At 59.6% G+C, this 17,190-nt stretch overlaps 1 protein-coding gene across 1 annotated transcript in view; it reads right to left on the bottom strand.

The window, feature by feature from the left end:
* Positions 1 to 80: 80 nt before the first annotated feature.
* SPTBN4 (spectrin, beta, non-erythrocytic 4) overlaps positions 81 to 17,190 on the bottom strand; it is a 66,254-nt gene continuing 49,144 nt past the window's right edge. Inside the window, exons 21-36 of the mRNA XM_012733463.1 lie at positions 15,504 to 15,728; positions 14,526 to 14,615; positions 13,312 to 13,590; positions 13,081 to 13,211; positions 12,111 to 12,315; positions 11,319 to 11,699; positions 10,077 to 10,321; positions 7,693 to 7,831; positions 7,522 to 7,606; positions 7,030 to 7,226; positions 5,850 to 6,481; positions 4,909 to 4,978; positions 4,034 to 4,326; positions 2,749 to 2,922; positions 2,558 to 2,600; positions 81 to 1,151 (exon numbers count right to left, since the gene is read on the bottom strand). Of these exons, the coding sequence (XP_012588917.1) occupies positions 987 to 1,151; positions 2,558 to 2,600; positions 2,749 to 2,922; positions 4,034 to 4,326; positions 4,909 to 4,978; positions 5,850 to 6,481; positions 7,030 to 7,226; positions 7,522 to 7,606; positions 7,693 to 7,831; positions 10,077 to 10,321; positions 11,319 to 11,699; positions 12,111 to 12,315; positions 13,081 to 13,211; positions 13,312 to 13,590; positions 14,526 to 14,615; positions 15,504 to 15,728 (3,354 nt within the window). The 3' untranslated portion in view covers positions 81 to 986. The remainder of the gene's footprint in view (positions 1,152 to 2,557; positions 2,601 to 2,748; positions 2,923 to 4,033; positions 4,327 to 4,908; positions 4,979 to 5,849; positions 6,482 to 7,029; positions 7,227 to 7,521; positions 7,607 to 7,692; positions 7,832 to 10,076; positions 10,322 to 11,318; positions 11,700 to 12,110; positions 12,316 to 13,080; positions 13,212 to 13,311; positions 13,591 to 14,525; positions 14,616 to 15,503; positions 15,729 to 17,190) is intronic.

Here is a 17,190-nt window from a genome sequence, read left to right as displayed (position 1 = left end):
CATGTTTATGTTTTCTGCAGCCACGAGCTCTTCGCCAATCCTCCCACATACATCCCATGAAAAGCGAACAAACCAGCGTAGACCGTCAAAGCCAAAGGATTTATTATAGGTACATACAGTGTGCGCCTGCCACACCGCCCCACGCCCCTGGGGCCCCAGCGGCTTCTCCAGGCGATGGGGCTGCCTGCAACCCGGTTCCCCCACTCCTCAGGGAGGTGCTCCAGCCAGAAGCATGCAGGGGGAGGGCTTCCCCTCGCCCCTCCCCTCAAGAAGAGGCTTTTACAACTGGAGGGGGGAGGAGAGAGGAAGACAGTTTTGAGCTTTGACGCCCCTCCCATTAAAAGCCTTCGCGGATGCGGGGCGGGGGAGGAGGAGGTCGACGTTTTGCAAAAATAAACTAAGTCAGGAATTAACCGCATGGCTCTGAGGCGGTGGAGTGTGGGGGTTAGGGCCCCTTCACTCCCTCTTCCCAGACAGAGATCAAGGCAGCATTGGAAGTGAGGTAAAGGCGAGGAAGGGGCGTCCCCTCCCCACCCCCTAGCACCCTGGATGGTCCAGGGGACCTCACCAGCGCCCCCTTGCCCATCCCTAGGGCGGAGAGGGGGGCAGAACTATCGCCCCCACCACCCCAGCTTCTTGGGGTAGGATCTGGGGTTTGGGGCAGGGGGCTTGGCTCAACTGGCCCCTTACCCGCCCCTCCACCAAGCTCAGTTATTGCATAAAAATAATGGAGCCCCAGCACCTGGGGTGGGGGGTGGCGAGCGGGAAGGGGCCGAGATATGGCTATAGGGGCAGCAATCTCCCCACCCCTTCTTGGGGTGCAGGAGAAGTCCCCTCCTTTCCAGTGCCCGTCATGGCGCATCCGCAGTGTTGCTGAAACAAGGGACATCCACGCCCCTGCCAAAGAGAAAGTGTCTTTGTGCCCACAGTGCGGAGAGGAAGGGCAGGGAGAAAGATAAGATGTCTCAGGCCCTGGGGGTGGGAAGTCACTTCCGGCGGCCGCTGGCTCTGCGCTCCCGCTCCCCGGCCTCTCGCTTGGGGTTGCCTTCATCTGTGGACGATGTGGTGGGTAGTGTCTGTCCCCAGCGGGCAATCTCTGCGTGCTCCCCCACCGAGGCAGCCACAGCCTCTAGCCAGCCATTCATCTCCTCCTGGAGAGAGAAAGGGCACAGTCCACGTTTGGAAGGGAGAAGGCTGGGCACCCAGTGAGTCCGCAATCAGACTGCCCTCTCTGAACCTCAGTTTCCTCATCTATTAAGTGGGGTGATGATGGTGATGAGAATTCTGACTTACACAGCACCGAAAGGTCTATTCTAAGCACTTTGGTGGATCAGCTTTTGGATCGTTTAATCCTGTGCCGTAGGGTTATGCTGAATCCCCACTAGAGACATACAACCACCAAGAGCAGTGGTGCTATCAGCAACACCCACAGCACTGGCATTTAGTAGGCCTTAGTCTGAGTGCTGCCTGTATCCATTTATTACATGATCACAATAACTCTATAGTGGAAGACTTATTTTCCATTTTAAGGCTGAATGAAGGGAAACACGAAGAAAACCAAGCCTACGCGACAGCCTCTTGTGAGGATGAACGAGATAGCAAGTGGTGGGGTTTTCAGTATCTTTCCAGTCACCCCCACACCTGCACCTCCTCCCCTCATCTCTGCCCTGAGCCCCAGCCCCAGTGCCATCTCCCCATCTCGCCTTCCTCTTCCTCACTCCCCAATGTCCAGCCCATTGCTCTCCCACTTGGGTGTCTGCCCTGGCGGTGCTTCCACTCTGCCGCTCCAATCTCCCTGCTCACCATTACCTGGCTCAACAGCCTGCAGTGGCTCCCAGTGCCCTAGACTCTGGCCTCCTCAGACGGGCCCTCAAAGCCCCCCGAGATGCAGCCCCTGGGAGCCTCCCCTGCACAGTTACGCCTCCACAGTTCTGTGCCCTTGGAGCTCTGACCTTGGAGTTCCCTCATTCTGCATCATCCCTTTATTTTTTAAGGCAGGTTCCCTCCTCTTTCCACTCTCACCTCAGAGGTCAAGGTAAGAAGGTTAGATCTTTCTGGCTTCCAGGGAGTCCTCCACCCTCCATGCTTCCCTCCTGCCACCCAGCAAGGTTAGGAACTTCCTCTGAACTCTCACTGCCCATGGGCTTTCCATCAGCAGCGTGAAGGGAACTCTGATTGTGCTTCCCCTCTCATGCACAGCCCACCGCTCGCTGCCTAGAGTCAGCCAGTTGGGTCATTCCAAATGGCCACATGAAGGCCACGGGTTAAGACAGCACTATGGAGCTATCCCCAAGCCACAGCAGCATGAGTTCGATCCCTTCCAGGGAGCTGACTCACGTGGCACAAGCAGACCCCTTCTGCCTCCCCAGTGCTCCCCTCAGCAGTGTATTCTCCTGTTCTGCTCCCCACTCTGTCTCTGGTGAATCCTCTCACACACACAACCCCCCCGTGCACCGTGGCCTGTACCCCGGTTCTGTGCAAAAATAAATTAATCCTTAAAAAGGAAAAGAAAAAAAAAAAAGGGGCCACATGAAGATGAAGGAAGACTATATCTCACCTCATCTTTAGCCTGGAGCAAAAATTCGCTGCCATCCTGGGTCCTGTAGGAGGGTGACACAAGACTTGGGGGATGTGGTTCAGGGGCCCAACCCACCCATCCAACATCTGTCCTTTAGGGGAACAGGGTATGGCCAGGATGGGGAAGATGCCCCTGGGACCCCTCCCTTAGACCACTGTGGGGGGGCTCACTGGAGTTTGAAGACATGCTTCTTTTTCTTGTAGTCACTAGCCACCTCGCTGGTGGCCTTGTGCAGGCTGAGCAGTGGCTCCCCGCCATGAGTGCCCCCAGATGCTGGGCCCTTGGAGTCCTTGTAGAAACCCAGCTCTCCCTTGCTGAGCACGCAGTAAAGGCTCACCCATGACCTGGGGTGACGAGAGGGGACTCAAGACAGAGCCACAGAACTCTGCCTGGATATGCTTCATTAATACCCTCAAGGGCTGAATATGTCTGAGCCTCCCTACCTTTGCCTTCGTGGGGATATATGCCTGAAGTGCTCTTCCTGGTGGCTGTTCCCAAACTGGGGTGGGGTGGGGTGGGGGACTCGAACTCTCTCAATCTCAAGGCTGCCCACTGCTGGGGGTGCCTTTCCTTATCCAGTCTCATAATTTCGTAAAGGAAAGCCTTCAGCGGTCCCTCAGAACCCTTGCTTGTATGTCTCGCGCTCTACTCCCTAACCCTTCGAAACCTCCTGAAGGAGATCTACTGGTCTATTGCCTACAGTGAGGTATCCCCATCACCCCAGTCACCAAGCCCTGATCGAGGGAGTCTCATGAGCAAAATGCACCCAGGCGCCCCTGTTTATTCCCACCTTGGCCTAACGCTTCCAGAGCCCAGGGGCAAAATCTCAACTTCCCTTGCCCACTTCCCATCCTGGGGCCAGGTCTCACCGCACAGGTATGCCAGCTTTCCCCTTTTGGCTCCCCCCAGATCCGGCCTCTCAGTTGGACACAAAGGGGTTGGGCAACAGGGAGCTGGACTCCCAGAGAAGGCACATCACCATAAGGGCCCCCTTGGGAACTTAGGCGGTGCCCTCCACACCGCCCCCCCCAGCCTCTCCCCGTTGGGGTTCCTTCCTTTCAGACCCTCTCCCGGTTTGAAACATCCAGGTTGGCCCCACCGCACTCATAGGTTGGACGGTGTCTCTAAGCTCCACCGTACAAACACTGGAACCCTCTAGACCAGCTCGGGAGGTGGGCTCGTGATTTACTCAAGTTTGGAACATTTCCCTCACGTTCTGCCCCCTTGGAAACTCGGTCCGCTCACCCATTGGACGCACTTATCTCGGACCCCAGCTCCGCCGTCGGTCCTAGAACGTAAGCCCCGCCCCCTCTTCAGGCCCCGCCTTCCCCCGCCACCAATTGGACGCCCTGAAGCTTAACCCCACCCCCTCCTCGCCTCCTCAAAGCCCACTATTCGCTCGTTAGACACTTTGAGTTTGGGACCCGCCTTCCAAAGCCCCGCCCACGCGCTCACCGGTTGGACGACTTGCGGTTAGCGTCGAGCTCGCGCTTGCGCAGCAGGAAGCCCTCGTGCTGCACTGTATGAGTGGGCGGAGGCGGAGGCGCGGGGGCGGAGCCGCCCTGGGCCGGGGCGGAGCGCGAGCGCCGGCTTCCCCCGCCCTCACCACCCTCTCGCGGCCGCGGCCGCCGTCGCGGCTTGGGCCGGTCCCGTGCCCGCGGCCGGTCTGGCCGAGGTGTCCGCTCGAGCGGCTCAAGCCCGTTGGGCAGGCGGCCGGGGGGAAGCTCGCGAGGCTGAGGCAGCGACGGCTGTGTGAAGGGAGGGGGAAGAGGGGTGCTGTCCATAGGGGGACGTGGGGGTCATCTGTCTGGGGGAACTCACGGGTCTGGGGGTCCCACCTGCCTGTAGGGCCATCAATTTTGTTTGGGAGGGCTAGAGGCCCAATTCTTAGGGACCCCACCGGTCTTGGGAGTGAGGGTCCCTAAATTTGGACTCCCTGTCCATCTTGGGGAGAAGGGACTAGACTTAGGGAGGCCGGGGCACAGGTAGGTGGAGCTGTCTGTAGGAGGAATCTGAACTCTGTAATGCGATTCTGAGGAAATCTGGAGAAATAAAAGCCCAGGACAGATGTGGGGCAACTGGGGTTTGTGTGTATGGAAGGGCAGGGTTTCCTGGGCCCTGTAACCTCAAAATTTGTAAGGGAGAACTCTCAGGATTGTAGGGGTTCATCTGGTGGCCCTCTCTATCCCTTCAGAATGTCTGTCTGCAGGCTTCATAAGTAAGGGGACGGTGATACCAGGATCAGGCACCAGTGCTTCTGGGGTCCTGACTTCTGCTCTTCAGAGAGGGGTCTCCACAACCCACCCACCCCATCCTGAGGCTCAACTTACCCCAGCAGGGAGCCCTGGGCCTGCCTCTTTCTCCTGCAGCTGCTCCACAATGTCAGCCAGGGTTGCCTTCCTGGGGTGGGGGTGGGGGGGAAGCACACAAAGACCTGGTAGAACTGGGGTGCTTTCTCCCAGAACCAGCATGGCTGCCTGGAGGAGCCTCCACCTCTTAGCTTGCGATGCCAGGCTGCCATGTCCATCCCTGCAGTGGCCTCGCTCAGGAGTTGGCCTTACATGCCACCGGTGCTTGGCTCATGCCTGCTGGAGAGAGGACGGAACCCCTCTCCCCTTTGAGTTGAGGCAGCAAAATGCAAACTGGTGTCTGAAGCCTTTGAACATAGTGTTGCCTTTTCCGAGCCCATCCTGAGCCCCAAAATCCCCTGGAATTTCCCCAACCCAACCCTGACCATTCTGGGCTTTCACTGTGCGGTGACATGTCCCTTTCTGCCACTGGACTGTAAGTCCCGTGAAGGCAGGCTGAGGCTGGCTCCACCACCCGGTATCCGTGGCAGTAGGCAAACATTCATGAAACAAGAAATTTAAAACGGGTCAAGAAGACACTGTCTATGAAAAGTATTTGACCAAAGATCTCTTTCTGGGGACATAGCTGATTGGGGCCACCTGTCCAAAACTCTCCTTAACTCAGGAATCCCAGCGTAGTGGATGGAGCCAGCTTCACCCAAACTGACGCCTTCCCCGGCGGGGCTTCGGTTGCCCCACGGTAGGGCAGAGATGACAACAGCCATCAGCGTGTAAAGTGGAGGCTGTGATAAAGGGCTTTCTCTCCAATCAGGGGGTGATGGTTCCAGTATTAGCCCAGGGGAGACCTGGTGCCACGTGAGGCCAATGCCAGGCCAGAACTCGGTGCCCTAGACGCTGCTCCCGGCGGCCTCTCGGAGATCTACAGCCATGCTTCTCCCACTTCCTGGCCCCATGGCACTCACCCCTTGGCCAGGTCCCCTCTGGTGGGCGTCTCCTGCTCGCTGGACTCCTGCCGCTCCAGTCTCCGCTCCCGCCGCTCCCGCCGCCGCTCCATCTGCTCGTAGCGGCCCAGCGTCAGGCTGTGTGCCACGTCGTGCTCCCCTGACTCCTGCCGCTCGGACCTCCGCCTCCGCGCAGTCTCCTCGGGTTGATCTGCCGATTCCTGCCGATCTGGCCGACGCCTCCTGGGCAGCTCCTCCGCGCGGTCCGCCGCCTCCTGGCGCTCCGCCCGCGGCCGGACTTGCTCCGCCGCCGCCGCGGGGACGCCGGGGGCCCCGGGGTTATCCGCTGCGTCCTCGGGTGCGGCCGGCGGGGCGGTGGGCTCCACCCTCCCCGGGACCTCCGGCAGCCGATCGATACGCGGCTGGAGGCGCTCGGGCTTGAGCTCCTGGCGCACGTACCCCACCCGGGTCCGCACCTCGGCCGACAGCGTGTCCGAGGCCCGGCGGGCCAGGGGCTCCAAGCCCCTCTCGTAGCCGGCCGGCCGCAGCAGGGGCGCCGCCTTGGCCGCCAGTTCCGTGGGATCTCCAAAGAACTTGCGCCCCAGCAGCGGGGTGGGCGGCTGCTTGCTCTGTTCTGCTTTGAGTTTCTCGATCTGGGGATGATGGGGTGAGAGCGGGCATTACCGGGTGAGGGGCAGGGGCGGCAGGAAGGGCAGCTGCGACTGGTCTGTCTCAGCACCGAGTTTATTAGTGAAAAGCAAGGTTGTCCAGGCCTGTGTCCACACTTTGCTCTCTGCTGGGAACCTAATTCCTATATTCTCTTGCCAAAACCTAGTCGGGTTTTTTACTTTTACTGGTGTCTAAACGGTGGCTTTCTCTACCTGCCTTCTGATCCCCATCTCTTCCGTCCTTCATGTCTCCACCAACTGGGACCTTAAGACTTTCTATTACGGTCTCTGCACCTCATTCCTCCAGTGCCAGCTCAGACTCTCTCAGGCCAGAACAAGTATTGTGGCTCCAGCGCCCCCCCTCGACCCCCCCAGGTGCCCTTACTCCCCCAGCCCGGGACTGGGAGCTCAGAGAGGGTCTATCTGGGGCCTCAACACAGCGCAGAGCACCAAGTCTTGGTGCACCTGTCTGCTATAGAGGGATGGGACGGGGCTTCCGGGAGGGGCGCTGGGGCGGGATTTGGGGTGCTGACCGTGGTCAGGCGCCGCAGGGAGCTGAACCTCTCTTCCCAGGCTGCAGCGGCTTTGCGGAAGGCCTCGTGCCGTCGGATAAGCTGCTCCACCTCGTCCACGCTGCTGCCCAGCTCCCGGCTCTGCAGAAGCGGCTCCTGGGCCGTCAGCCAGGCATCGGCCACCACTGCCTCTTGGGCAAACTGGTGCACCTCCAGCACTGAGGGGACATGCAGGCGAGGTGCTGGGATACCTGGGGCCCTCCATGGGGTGTGGGTGTTTTCTCTGACACCGCACACACACACACCCCTGGCTTCTCCCATCAGCCCTGACCACTATGGCCTCTGCAGGAATGAGGGGCTGGGGCTATTTCTGACGGCACCAGCTTCCGCCCTCGGTGTGTCACCAGAGATTCAACAGCAATTAGCCCCCTCGGCCACCCCCGAGGGCCACAACCCTCTGGGTCTTTGCAGACTTGCTGGTGTCCCTGAGCCCCGCCCCGGGGCCCCACTCACTCTGCTGCAGCCACTCCCAGTGGCGGTCCCACTTGTCCGACACCTCCTCCTTCCTGGCCCCCAGCTTGTCCAGCTGTGCTTGGATCTGGGGGTGGCGGGTGGTGGGAGAAGTGTCAGGGTAGCTCACCCCAAGGGCCCGGGAGGTGGAGGAGAACCCCTGCCCCTCCCCACCTCTTCAGCCATGGCGCTCTTGTTGAGCAGCAGAGAGCGCCCCAGCTCCTGGCAGGCTGTCAGCTCGGGCACCCGCACCTCCAGCTCCGTCTTCAGGCCCTGGTGGTAGTTCATGAGCACCTCCACGGACGACACGTCCCTAGATGGGCACCGGCCGGGATCTGAGCCCAGGGCAGCCTCCCTGGCCCACCCCATGTATGCAGCGGCTGGGAGCGCAAACCCCTGGGGCTGAGGTTCACGGCACCTCAGGACAGCCGTGTCCTGTCGCCCAGTTCTGAACGCAAGGGCGTCCCCGGAGTTCAGCGTTCTCCGGGTGCCAGAGTGGCACACGTCAGTGGTCCTAACCTAGGATTTTAAAATCCAGTTCTCGTTTTCTCCACTTATGCCTCTCTAGGTTCAGCTGGTGGCCAGATTCATCGAAGGCTGTGCTGTCTACTGTGGCGCTGCTAGACCTGCATGGCAGCTGAGCACTTAAAATGTGGCCAGTCTGGGCACGGGTGAACTGGTTGCGGGAAGTCCATGGGGATTACAACAGAGGGAAAAATGCACAAAATGAAGAATGATGTAAAAAATAAATAAATAACACGTGGCCACTCTGGACGGAGAGGCGTGGCCCTGTATGGCCAACACCATAACCTGCAGATTTACTACAAAAAAAGGAATGTCAAACAGCGCCCTGTGTTTACCAGTAAGTATATGTAGAGGATGTAGATGGTGTTTGGGGTACTCTGGGCTCAATAAACTGACTCACTCAAACGAGTCTGCACTCCTTTCTTTTTCCCCTTTGAAGGTGGTCATGAGCAAACCCTCCGTTCTGTTTGCTCTGGCGGCTTCTGCAGGATCACTACCCGACAGCCCTGTGCTCACCCCACGGGTCCAAAACAAACTCCAGAGTTCTGGAGGGCCCAGCGGGCAAGTGACTTTGCAGCACTTCACAAGTCCCAGCTGAAGGGTCCCGGATGTGAGGCTGCTGCAGAAGACGCGAGACACCTGGAACAGCCTTACCGACTCCCCTCCCGCCTCCCACCGTGGCCTGCCCTGCAAGGCTCCATTCATCTCAGTAAATACCCACGTTTCACAGGGACTCTGCTGCCCCTCAGGTTTTCTGGGAGCTAATGCATCAGTTGAGAAGGGACCTCTGAGACTTTAAAACATACCCTGCGCCATGATAGGAAGCCCGAGATCTGTTTTGAAACAACTCGACAAGGGACAGAGGGGCTTTAGGGGAACGCAGAGATGATGTGTCCCACGTGCTGGCCTCGCGGGATGGTCGCTGGATTTGCGTGTGTGTGTTCACCATGCTGCTGCTGCTGCTACTTCTGTGCGTTTTTGAAATTTTCTCAACAGACTTTTTCTTAACTCTAAAACCAAACACTTCTCATCTCTGTAACACTGCAGTGAACTAAGCTGCCATCACCTCTCACATGTGTTCGAGCTGAGGGGCCGTAACTGGTCTACCTGCTTCTTCCACCTCTGTCCGCTACAGACAGTTTCCCACAGGGCAGAGAAGAGGCAAACCCCCCCAAAGGCATCCTATCACCTCGCTAACCTCCTATCACCTCGCTAACCTCACATACGCACTCCATCCAGCCACAGTCACTGGCTAGCTCTTCCTCAAAGGAGCCAAACTACTACCTACCTCAGGTAGTAGTTTGCACCTGCTGATCCCGCTGTCTACAAAACCCTTCCCCAAGACCTCACCCACCTCACCATCATGTCGTTCAGGGCTCCACTCAAACGTCATCTCCCCAGAGAGGCCTTGTCCCCTTCCCTTGCTTTATTTTTCTTCAGAGGACTTATTACTATCTGAAGTAGTATTAGGTGTTTGTTTGCTATGCATGGCCTGTCTCCACCCTCGAATGTAAGCTGTGTCAGTCACTGAGAACTTGGCCTTGCTCCCCACCTGACACACAGTAGGCATGCAGGAAATTTTCCTTGGGTAAGTGAAGATGGGGTCCAGGCCTCACAGTCACAGAAGCAACGCTACGTGAGGGCAGGTCTAGTCCCTAAAAACACCCACAGCAGCCCCCCACTCTCTTTCCTCATCTGCAGCTGGGTGCGGAAGTTCTGGCAAGAGAGTCTCAGGCCCTGCGAGAAAGGACGCGGCTCCCAATGGCGGCGCAGGCTTCTCCCAGACACGCACCTCAGACGTTCCGCCAGCCCTACGTCAGCGCCTACCCGGCTAAGCCACCCTAAAGCCCTGCTGCTCCCCATCCCTGCCCTGGTTTCAACCCCACAGGGGGGCACCTGGGAAGGACTGAGGGCAGGAGATGCCCCCCGCTGAGCCACACACACAAGCATTTACAGCAGGGCCTGCCACACAGTGGTGCGGGCCGAGGGCGCTGCCCAGAGGCAGGTAGGGGCCGGAGGTGGGATGAGGGCACCTGGGTTTGTCAGCCGCCCCAATCTGGCCGGCGATGCCGTCCATCCAGGAGAGCAGGTCCCGGGCCTGGCTGTGGAAGCGCAGGGCGTCGGCCGTGGAGCTGACGTGCAGGCGGGCGTCCTCACAGGCGGCCAGCAGCTCCTTCCAGCCCTGCAGCACCTCCTGCTCCCGGCTGGCAATGGCCTCTGCGTGCTCGCCCGCGTACACCGTCCGCAGCTGGGCTGCCCCCTCCTGCAGCTGGCGGACCTGGGGGGCATACCAGGTCGAGCACCAGCCCTCCACGGGGCAGGCTCTGCGGGCTGGTGGAGCCCAGAGGTGCACAGGGCCTGGCCCTCCTGGGCCCAACGCACACAGGGCTCCCCCCCTCTCCGCTGCCCGATTTCTTTTGGTCTCAGAGCTCTAGTTCTCCTGGGCCCACCTCTACCTCGGGCCAGGCCTCTCTGACAGCCTTCCGGAAACCTCCTTCCACCCCTGTGTCTGTGGGACGCTCCCAGTGAGTTTTACTCAGTTTTTCCTGGACCCGCTATCTCCGCCCAGCTTCCTTCCGAATAAGCTTTTCGCCTTTTGCCAAGCTCCTGCCATTGGGTCCTCAGACCCGCTGCTCACCCTATGGCCTTGAGCAGCTGACTTCTTTGGGCGCGAGCCGCACAACCCTTTCAGGCCACCGGCAGCCCTCACGATCTCGCCCTGCGTCCGGCGTCCTCTGCCGGGACCCGCAACCCCGTTTCCTGCCGCGGTCTGAGCTCTGAGGCCCACCCTTGCACTCGCGCCGGGTTTCTTGGCTCCTGCTCCCACTCCCGTCAGCTGCGCGGTCTGACCTCTATGTCCATTAAATCCACACCCGTGGATTTTCTTTATGCAAACGACGCCATCTCTGGCAGAGGCTGTCTCCTGGCTGCCTGCCCCACGCCGCACTTCTCCTCGCCCCTCAGCAACCTGTCGGGGCTGCGAATGACGCGCCTGGTAGTTTCTAGAGTCCCTGGCCCTTCTCTACGGAAGACACGGTCACATTTCTACCGCTCAACTACCACTTTCTTCTGCCTGCCGCCTTGCCGCGCATCAGGCAACCAAGGCCTGTGCTCTGCCCTAGTGTCTCGATTCTCTGTTCTGTGGCCCGTTTCTCTCTGCCCGAGAGGATGTGGGCCTGCTTTACCTCTTGGCCCACCTGCCCACGCCCCTCGACTACCTTGTCCTCCCTCCTCCCCTCCCTCCCTCCCACCGCTCCTGGCCGCCGGCGCCCCACCTGGGACACAAGGAGCTGCAGGTCGTGTTCAAAGGCGCGCAGCGTCCGTTGCATGGAGCTGGCGCTGGGTCTCGGCTCAGGGGGGGCGGTCAGGCGGGGCAGCCGCCGCCGCTTCTCCTCGATCTGCCCCTGAAGCTCCCGGGCATCGCTGAAGAACTTGTGCAGCTCCCGAGAGGCGGCCAGCAGCTGGCCGCGGGTGCCCATCAGCTCCAGCAGCTCGGCCCAGGCCTCGTTCAGGCTGTCCTTCCACTCCGCCATGGTGGCCGCCGCCGCGTGGCCGCAGTCGATGAGCTCGTCCACCATCTGGTTCACGGCCGCCAGCCGCTCGCGGCCCGCGGTGCCGGTCTCGCTGGCAAACTCTGAGAATTTCTCCTGCAGCACCTGCCGCCGGGAAGCAGGGGACAGAGCATGGGCAAAGGAGCGACGTGCCCCTGCTGCCACCGATCGGGGTGAGAGGTCAGCACGGCGCTGCCCCCGGGGTACTACCGCTGGCAGGGAAGAGGCACAGCCATGCTATCAATGCCAACCGGCGCAGAGTAACCGACGCAGCCGCCATCACAGTAACAGCCATGATGGAAGTCAGAAAACAGCAGGAGCCTAACAGCTGACGCCCACTGTGTGGGGCCTGCCCGAAGTGCTGCAGCTTCACGGATTCGCCTAGCCTCCGGGACGGCCTCCACGCGGGGGTTCTACGATTATCCTCACACTATGGCCGGGAAAACTGAGGCCCAGAGGCCATCAGCAGCACAGGCAGGGCTCGCTGAGGCTACTATGCCGACCAAGGATGCTCACCGTGACGTGCTCAAAGTCCTGGCCGAGTTCAGGCGAGCCGGCCACCACCTCTTTCTCCGCGATCCAGTGCTCCAGCTCGTCCACCTGGCGGCTGAGCTGGTACAGCCAGTACTGCTGCTCCAGACTCACCCTGCGCTCCTCACCCAGCTCCTTCAGCGCCACGTACAGCCGGTCCACCTGAGACTGCCGCCGGCTGATCTGCTCGCTGAGGGGGACAGGGAGCGGCAGGGCTGGAGCCCCCGAGGCCTCGAGGCCAGAGCCGGGCCCTCTGCTCTCAGGGCAGGGCAGCCCCTCCAGGCAGACTTGAGTCCCAGCGGGCCTCTGGCGGACCGCGCTCCTCAAGGCTGGATCCGGTCAGCCCAGCAGTGGCCACTCAGTGCCCTGCCCGGAACCTCAGCTTCTCTAAGCTCTACAAGCTGCTCGGGCCTTTCTCTCAGGTGCCGTGCCTGCTCCTCCAGGGTGGGGCACCAGACTCCTGATGTGGGTCCCCAGCCAGGTGCAGCCCCAGCCTGCAGGCCCCCAGAGTCAGGAGTCTGGCTCCGGATGCCCTTTCAGAGCTTCCCCCTGGCCCAAACCACCCAGACGTGGCCCCAACTCTGGACCCCAGAGAGGCCGCATACGGTCTGGGGTAAAGAGGGCCCCCGACCAGGCCCCGTCACGGCACCCAGGCTTTTCTGTCCTCCCCGTCCGTGGGCAGAAGAGGAACCTGCCCTGTGTGCTTACTTCCTGCCTCCCGCACATCTAGGGTCCTGCCCCCCCTTTCTAATCCAACCCCAACAGCTCCCCAAAACCCCAGGGCTCCAGGAAATGGCAAAGGGGGCCCCTCCCATCCCATCTCCTATTCTGACCCAGTCCCTCCTCCATCGGTGAAGCTTCAGATGCTGCCATATCCACGCCTAAGGCGGACGCCACCCCAGCCCCACCTCCCCGTCGCTCTCCCTGCCTGGCCCAGGGTCCCCCGACAGCCCACCTGTCTGGGTGCCCCATTTCCAGCAGAGCTCGGCACTGGCGCGAGAGCTGGGCGATGCTCTCCTCGTAATTCTCCACGCCCTGCTCCAACTGCAGGTGCTTCTTGAGCAGCTGCAGGGTGCTCTGCTCGTCCTGGAAGCACACAGCCCACGGTGAGGCTGCGGCAGCCCGGCCCGCTCGGCCGGACCCATCCGGTGCCCCCAGGCCCCTCACACCCGCAGCCCGGGCGTACCTTGCCCTTATCCTCACTCATCATGAGCAGCTCCTGCTCGCCCAGCCAGGCCTCCACCTCCGCCACATCGAAGTAGTACTGTTCCACCTGGAAGGCGGCGTCCAGCACCTGCTGCCGCCTCTCGGCCGCCTCCCGCAGGCCGGTCCAGGCGCTCTGCAGCTGTTCCTGGCCCTGCCGCACCGCCTCGGCCTCTGGGCTGCGCAGAGAGGCCAGGGCGCCTGCACGCTCCAGCACCTCCTCCAGGCGCGGCCCGTGAGCCTGGATTTCTCGCCGCAGGCCCTGCGGGCAGCAAAGACGGGTGTGGGTGGGGAAACCGTGTTCGGAAGCCTGGAGAGACCTTGTGTGCTTCCGCCACTGGCAAGGCCCAGCGAGCAAACGAACAAACAGTCCTCACCTGCCAGGTAGCATGTCAGAATCTTTCCATTACTCATTGTACCCCCACGCTGCAGGTCGGGGCACAGGCCCAGAGAGGCAAAGGGCTTGGCCCAACAGCAAGCAGCTGGTGGGAGCAAGCAGCGAGCAAGGGGGCAGGAGTCAGGAATCGAAGGTCACAGGCTGCAGCTCTGCTCTGAACCCAACGCTGGGTGACACAGCACCTCCGTGGCTGGGCCACGGGCCGGAGACTCCGGCTGCTCGGGGCCGCTGGGGTGTCATTCACACGCAAGACGTGCAGACATCTTGGGAGTACACGCCCCTGGGTGCACCGTGCATGCCCAGCTGCGGGCCCCAGGGGTGGGCCCTTAACCCGCACCAGGCCGTGAGAGCAGGCAAACCCCAGGCCACTGTGAGCAGTTCAGGGGCTGAAGGGCGACACAGCTGAGGCAATATGAGCCGCTGCTCAAGTTATTGAGAGAAACGGTGTTAGTTTTGCTGCTAGACACTGGAGCCTGTTGGGGGTCTTGTACCACCAGGAGGCGAGAGTCAGCCTGAGATGAAGCTACCGAGGGAAGGGGCTGCGGGGGCAATCGGGACAGCTGTTGGAAGCACCTGGCTGCATCTGTACCTGCTGTCCAGTCCTTTCGGGTCTAAGAGCCAATCCTTCCCTTCTTGGCTTTAAGCACCTTGATCTTTCTGTCACTGGCATCCAAGGTGCTCTCACCCACTCCCTCACCTGGTTCTGTTCACCTGGTTGCTTTTTCATTTTTTTGAGGTTGAGATCTAACTGAATTAGTCCAAAGTGTATGACAGAATGCCTTGCTAGCTGCATAGGTCACCTGGTTCTTTTTGATGTACTGCTGGACAGCCTGCAGACCACTGCCTCGCTCCGTCTGCATGGCCAGCGGCAGCCGCTCCTGGACCCATGCCTGGAGAGGACACAAGGAGCAGGTCAAGGGGAGAATGCACCCCAGGACCCCAATCTGTCAGCACCTGCACGGTATCCAAGGTCTTCTCCTTGTTCACACCTTGGGCCTCCTCTCTGGACGTGCTCTGTCCTGCCCCCACATCTGAGCCAGGCTCATGCTTGCATCTGGCCTTTGCACATGCGGGTCTCACTTCCTGGAAATCCCTTCCTGTACTCCTGCTTCATGTCTCAGCTCAGACGCCCCCTCGTCCAGGACGCCCTCCCTGACCTCAGACCGTGGTCAGCTGCCTCCCCTGGCTCCCAGGGTCGCTTCCTCTTCCTTATCACAGCCCCAATTTCCTTGGGCTGTCACTGTCTGGGACAAGTCTGTTTCCCCCTTTAGACTCTCTGGGCTGGGACAGGGTCTGCCACGGTCACCCTGTGACCCCAGGACCCCCCTAGCAGAGGGCTGGGTCCAGAATGACCAAGTGAGTGAGCAAATAAATAAGTGGATGGAACAATGAGCAAACCACAGAGTGACTGAGGAGGAAAAGAACGGATGAGAGCTTGAGTGCATAAATGAGTAATAACTTAATAAAGGAGTGAAATAAGGGATAACGGATGAGTCAACGACTAAATCAGCAAATCGACTTCCTGAAGTCAATGAGCGACTGAAAGTGAGCGCATGAATGTGGAAGTGAGGGCGGGAAGAAGTGGAGGTACACGACTGGGTCTGAGACTGAGTCTGTGAGCCGGGAGGTTTCTCAGCCCTCCGCCAGGAGGCTGCCAGAGTTGCACCCTCCTGCCGCCGCCCCCAGCCCACCCTCCCGCCCCCTCTGGCCTCGCAGTCGCAGCCCCCGCCCCACGCCCACCCTGGTCCAGCCCCCGCCCCAGGCCCGCGTCTCCTCACCAGCTCGTCGTCCAGGTCGTGCGCCACCTGGTGCAGCTCCTTGGAGGCGAGCAGCAGGCGGCGACGCTCCTGCAGCGGCTCGAGCAGGCGCACCAGGCGCTCGCCCACCGCGTTCTGCCGCTCGCCCACCAGCTCCTTGCTCGCCGGCTCCAGCGGCAGAGCCGCCGTCTGCGCCTGCAACTCTCCCACCTCGCGGTACCACTCCTCCACCTGCGACTCCATAGACTGCGGGAACAGCGGCAGGGTCAGCGGGGCCCCGCGCTCCCTCCCCGCCCGGCCGCCGCTCTCCCGACCGGCTGGGGCAGCACATCCCTCCGGCGGTGGCCACTCTTCCCGGGCTCAGCCGCGTCCCCGGGCTGCCCGCCTCTCAGATCTTGCAGCTCACACTAGCTTCCGCCTCAGGACCTTGACCTGTCCGGCTCTTCACTGTCAATCAGATTTCAGATCAGCTACTACCTTCTCCAAGAGGTTTCCCCCACCCCTGGGCTGAAGTGGTCCGTTCATTCCTTAATTCTCAAGAGCAACCCTCCAGGATCTGCGGTGTCCCCGATGAAGGGGGAAACTGAGGCTCAGAGAAGTTAGGCCATTCGCCCACCCAGCCAGCCCGGCCAGATGTCATAAATACAGGGCAAGAGTGAGTTAAACAGTTGGTGTGCCATAGGGTAGAAAGTGCGAGCCACACCCAATACACAAGAGAATTAATCTATTTCATAGGTGCTGTTTCACGTCTCCAGGAAAAAAATGGATTTTTCAATGAATGATCACAGGCTAGCTGGCTAACCAATTCAGCTGGATCCCTCTGTTGCTCTTTATGCTGAAAACAATTCCAGATGGATGTAGACTTAAATGGGGTAAGTAAATCCACACAGCCCCAGAAGAAGACCTGGGCAGAAGCTTTTATAATCTTAAGAGAGTCTTCCCATGCATAACAACCACAAAGGAAAAGGTCTAAATTTGACCACATTTTAAAAATCGGTTGCGTCAACAAAAAGTTCTAGATGTAGTTAGTAGGCAAACGACAAGCTAAAAAAAAAACAAACTAGTTAATATGTATTAAGGCGAGGAGACAGTCTCTTTAATGAAGAATTCCTTTACTCCCGCTTGCTTTTATCACTATCAGAGAGCTGTCTTTACTTGTGGGTTGACCAGCCTCCCGCTTCTAGAACATAAGCTTCCTGAGGGCAGAGATTGTGGCAGTTCGTGGCTGTATATCCAAGGGCCTGCAACAGGGTATGGCATATAACAGGCCTTCAGGTGCACCTTGCTCAAGGCACAGGTGAATCACATCAGCAAAGAAAAAGCCTGTCCTGCCACGGAAAGAAGCATTCATTGCGACCAGGCAAGAGAAATAAGCCTATGAGAAATGCCCAGTTTCAATGATAAGTAGGAAGACACCAGTTACAACAAAGTATCCTTTTCTGTTCATCATACTGCCAAAAATATAAAAATCGGTAATCCCTGGTGCTGGCCAAGACTCAGGGAGCCACACAGTTACTGTGGATGGTGGCGTGAACTGATGAAGCCCTTTGGAAAGCAGTTTGGCAGTTTCAAGCCAAATGCAAATGTGCATCACATTGACCCAGAATTTGCACTTTTTCTAGGAATATATCTTAAATAACTGGCACATCTGCATGAAACTGTTTGCCCAAGGATATTCACTGTGGCAGAGATATTTGCCCAAACACGT

The sequence above is a fragment of the Condylura cristata genome, unplaced genomic scaffold (genome assembly GCF_000260355.1).
Source record: "Condylura cristata isolate star-nosed mole 26May11 unplaced genomic scaffold, ConCri1.0 scaffold00041, whole genome shotgun sequence".
Lineage (NCBI taxonomy): Eukaryota > Metazoa > Chordata > Mammalia > Eulipotyphla > Talpidae > Condylura > Condylura cristata.
This window is presented reverse-complemented; position numbering and strand designations above follow the sequence as displayed.